Here is a 4,674-nt window from a genome sequence, read left to right on the forward strand (position 1 = left end):
GAATCCTTAGATCCAACCCAGTGTTCTTATCACTTGATTACCAAACTGACTGTCTAAGGTTGCTTTCACTGCAAAGCACTACGCTTGAGCTAACATCAGGTGATGCAAAAATTCTATTGTTTGTGATTAACCTATGATGGCTCATTCACGGATCAATTACACAGGCACTTTGTGCCTCACTGCCTAGAAATCCCTACAGAAAGCTGCTAGTCAAAAGAAACAGACCCTGTACTATGTGTACCAATGCAATGAAAGCATTTAAGTAATTATTACCAGTTGATTTAACTGAATGCTACCCTGCAATCAGAAAAGAGGTTCAAGTTTGAAGAGAAGCTCTCATCATGAAACAAATGTTTTTTGAGTCAAAATCAAGCTTTCAAACGGAGAAGCCATCAGCCTTTCACTGCTGTAATATTTATTTATTTATTTAGCATGAATGCATGTCTACAATTCTTCCAGTTCAAATAGAACCAGGCATACATATGCACAATAAGCCCCATACCTCATATTATGCAATACATTTACGATGTTTCTGGGAGTAGGCATGTGAGGACTGGCTCAATGCTTCCTAAACAACTCTTGAAAAGTTTAATAAACCAAATGGATGTGATGATTCCACTCCTAGTCAGGCAAACAGGCTTCAGATCAAAGATGTAAACACTCAAAATCTGTCAAGTAGAGGTGTAATACCAGTACACAAAACGGACAAGCACATAACATCATTTATTCAACAAATCTTCAAGCCAGTGTGTAACAGATCATTTTAGCAAGTCATTATTTTTAACACTACTATTTGAAGTAATACAGCAGTGGCCAAACGTTAGCAGAGTGTGGCAATGGACCCAATACCAAGGCATAAATGAAGAAGTGAAAAATAAATTTAGGCTACTAATTTTACTGACTCCAGTACAGAACGTGCTTCTTTATATTCTTCAGCTTCTTCCAAATCTTTTTCATTTTCCTGAAATGAGAAAAACCCAACATACTTTACCTGAACACAAAACAAGACTTTCACTATTTGAACCCTACCCCCCCATACACACTGCTTTTAAAATTACTGTATGCAAAACAACCATCCAGTAAAGACTGAATCTTGGGGGGGGGAAGGGGGCACTATATTTACTGTCTGAAGTAATTAGACTTTCCCCCTTCAGTTGCAGATACCAGGCTTTTGAAACAGCCTTCACTAATTTTTATCCATTAAGGGAATTTCCCCCCCTATATAAGCCGTTAATATTAAAATCAGCCCTTAGTGTATGAATAATGCATGATAAATGAAGGTGTGGAATCTATAATTATGCCTACAATTTCTCTTATTAAAAGAGTGCAAGCACAGCATATTCACAACTAGTTTTACAAAACAGAAACTAAAGTTAAGAAATGAAATTCTATTTTTAGTTAAATACATCAAGAAAATAAAGCTTCTTTTAAAACTATGCTAAAGTAGAAAGGGAGAAACTTATTTAAAAAATTTGAACTACAAAATTGTGCCAATTACCAGTTAGTTATGCTTGCAACCCATGGAAACGATGGGCAAAACATCTGAAGAACTGAAACAAAGCAGACTATAGAAGAAATGTGGTGTGCATGTTCTAGGAAAGTGTGCACAATCTATATTTCACCCTATTATTAATTTATTGTGCACCTTACACTTACAGTTTTGTGGCTACAAAAAAGAAGAAATGGAGCCTTCCTCTTATAGTCCTCTTTAAAAAAACCTTCTCAAATAAGCAAACTTGGTTACAGTCACCCAGAACAGCTGGCAGTTCTGATTATGTTTGTGGTATGGCCAGGAGACAAGCCAAAGTTTCCAACAGCTCTTGTGTCATCTGGCTAGTGGTGGAGGCTTAGGCTGTCTGGTTCTTATAGCTCTATAGAGCTAACAGTGCTGAATACTGAACACAAAATACTGAAGAAAGCTAGTGTTCAGCACATTGTTTCACAACACTTCTGCATTTTTCACAAGGCTAGTAATAATTAACTGTATCCTGTGCCTCTAAGGGCCAAACTCCATGTTACATGATTCTCGTGGGTGGTGTCTGGATCCCCCACCCTGACTTTCAGTTCATCATTCACATGTCAGCTACAGTTTGCCTGCTGGGAATTCAATTTTCCAAGTATGTGGGGCCCCCAATTTGCATTCGGATTACTGCACATAAAGAGAAGGAGCTTCTGCCTCCCCCCTAGACTATTCTACTGATGCAAAGCAGTCCACGAAGTGCTCCCAACAGGGCAAATAGCATCTCCAGTGCTGTTTTGGTCAGGAAAATGGCATGGGAGGAGACAAAAGCATGCTTCGGAATTTAGTTCACAGCAGGGAACTTGTTTCTGATGTGCGACCAACAAAGTCAGGTTGGGTAACCTGTTAACATATAGTTACCCTGAAACGTACTTCAGATTGTTGCTGCATTTGTGCAAATCATGGAATACAGTATCGCATGATCAAAAATCAGAACTTCACATCACATAACAGTGGTAGTATAAGTATATTAACCAGAAGTTAAACAAAGCTGACTCCTTTCTTAGCCACTATAGGTATTCAGTTACTTAAAATAAAGACTAGGTTAAATTGCTGACAGGAATTACAGCTGACAACGATCACTATGCTCATTTTGTATCCTTTGGAGTTTTGTACAGAAGTGTCAAAGGATTACATTTCATGGCTATCTATAATGCTGCCTTATTCACAATTCTTTTCCCTCTGTTGTGTATATATTCTGCTGACTGAATTCATTTCATGTGTTTGACATAGTGAGCTGTGGCCCACAGAATCTTCAGCTTCAATAAACCTGTTAATCTTTAAGGTACTACAGAACTCCCATTTGGTTTTTGGTGCAACTGATTAACATGACTATGCCACAGTGGAAAACTAGTGCTGAATTTGGGCTGTAACCTTACCTGAGTTGTGATTAAAAACCCACCCTTCATTTAAATGAAAGGGACAGAGCTGGCAAATTCACAGATTTTTTCAGTGAAGGAAACAGATATATGGAACATTGCCTGTCCTCAACATCATGCAATGTCCATCGGAGCACCAGTCTATACCATGCTTGGCTCCATATCTAGATGTGGTCTAAATGTGTATTAGGCCAATCCAGTGTGATGCTTACCACTGGATACAGGAAATCCAATATGCAGCAACTGCAGCAAGAATCTAATCTGTCATCATGAACTCACTTAGCTTCTCTCCATCAGCACAGTATCTATAATATGGGGATACTAATACTTGCAAGCAGCACAGAGCAGATTTTAGACATAATACTACCTAGGATTTGTAAAGTGCTTTAAAGTATTCAAGGCACTTCACATACCTCTACTGTAATCCTTACGTAGCAACTCTGTATAGGAATTCATTATTATTGCAACAATGCTGCACATATAAGAAGCTGGGATGAAATTTGAACAAGGCGCTTCCTGATTCGTAGCTCATATATGTTCTGTAAGTAAGAATTCACCCAAGCCATATTCATTTACATGGACATATGACAGAAATGAAATGTGCAACATCCTCTATGGCACAAACATCTGTCAGCAGAACTACCTAAGTTGCTATTGGGGAGTTCTAGTTTAGTCATTTCATTTGACCAATAACTTACTACAAACAGATCACTTGCTGGGCTTTAGCAGAGAATAGCAGGCTAACTGGGTGACTAAGGATCTTCGATGTGGTCTCTATGCTTCACACCCATGGGATCTAGTGCGCACGCGCTGGATCAATCGTTGCTGTAGCAAGCTCTTTTAACGGATTTTTGCGCCCAGTCCCTCAGGCATGCGCAGGAACCCCACCGCACATGCCCAGAGGGGTGGGCGCGGACATCCCGCCAGTTCCTTTCTTACCGCCACGTTGAGTAGACCTCTTCTCTGTCGGTCTGATCGGTTCGCTGTTAACTCACCTCACAGCTCTTAGGAATTATTTCCAAACTTCTCTTACTTTATTTTTCATTTGTTTCTTCTTCAAAAACAGTTAAAAAAAAATTTTTTTGTTTTCCTTTCTGTTGAGGGAAGTTTACCTCAGGCCTTCGGGCTACCCACCCCCCAAAACGTTCCCTCATCTTCTTTTCTTTTATGGAGAAGAAGTGGGGATTTTTTAATAGGTGCAGGGATTGCGGTAGCAAACTTGCTCCTCCCGACCGCCATACCCTCTGCATTTTTTGCCTCGGAGTCTCACCAGCCAGAGCCCTGTCGCCAGTGTGCACGTTTCTCCAACCAAACGAGGAAAAAACGTGCTGCGCGCCTTAAAGTGGTGCTGCTTGAATCGGCCCTTGCTCCTGGCTCAGTGGTGGAGGAGAGACTGTCTACATCGACATCTCCGGCACCGAGCCTGCCTCCGATGTTGACCGCCCGACGCCGAAGCTCCTGACATCGAAGACACAATCGTCCGCTTCCACGCCAGTCAAAAAGAAGGCTAAGGCAAGTAAGGATCACAAGTCCGCTAAGAAGGGCACCTCCAAGCCCCTGAAGGCGGCGAAGAAGGGATGGAAGCGGTTTCTGCACTGGGTGATGCCCCTAAAGTGCCTCCTGCTCCAACAGCAGTATCGATATCGGAGCCCCAAGTCCCTCCACTGATACCGGCCATCCATGTTTTGAACTCCCCTGTCCACCAAACGGAGCGTCCTTACTCCGACATCGAAACGGTAGAGCTCCTAAGTCATCAAATGGATGCAGAGCCTTCTC

At 41.4% G+C, this 4,674-nt stretch overlaps 1 protein-coding gene across 1 annotated transcript in view; it reads right to left on the minus strand.

The window, feature by feature from the left end:
• Nucleotides 1–409: 409 nt before the first annotated feature.
• TBCA (tubulin folding cofactor A) overlaps nucleotides 410–4,674 on the minus strand; it is a 69,225-nt gene continuing 64,960 nt past the window's right edge. The window contains exon 4 of the mRNA XM_015419558.1: nucleotides 410–961. Within this exon, the coding sequence (XP_015275044.1) occupies nucleotides 881–961 (81 nt within the window). The 3' untranslated portion in view covers nucleotides 410–880. The remainder of the gene's footprint in view (nucleotides 962–4,674) is intronic.

This window comes from Gekko japonicus, unplaced genomic scaffold, assembly GCF_001447785.1.
Source record: "Gekko japonicus isolate JY-2015 unplaced genomic scaffold, Gekko_japonicus_V1.1 scaffold206, whole genome shotgun sequence".
Taxonomy (NCBI): domain Eukaryota; kingdom Metazoa; phylum Chordata; class Lepidosauria; order Squamata; family Gekkonidae; genus Gekko; species Gekko japonicus.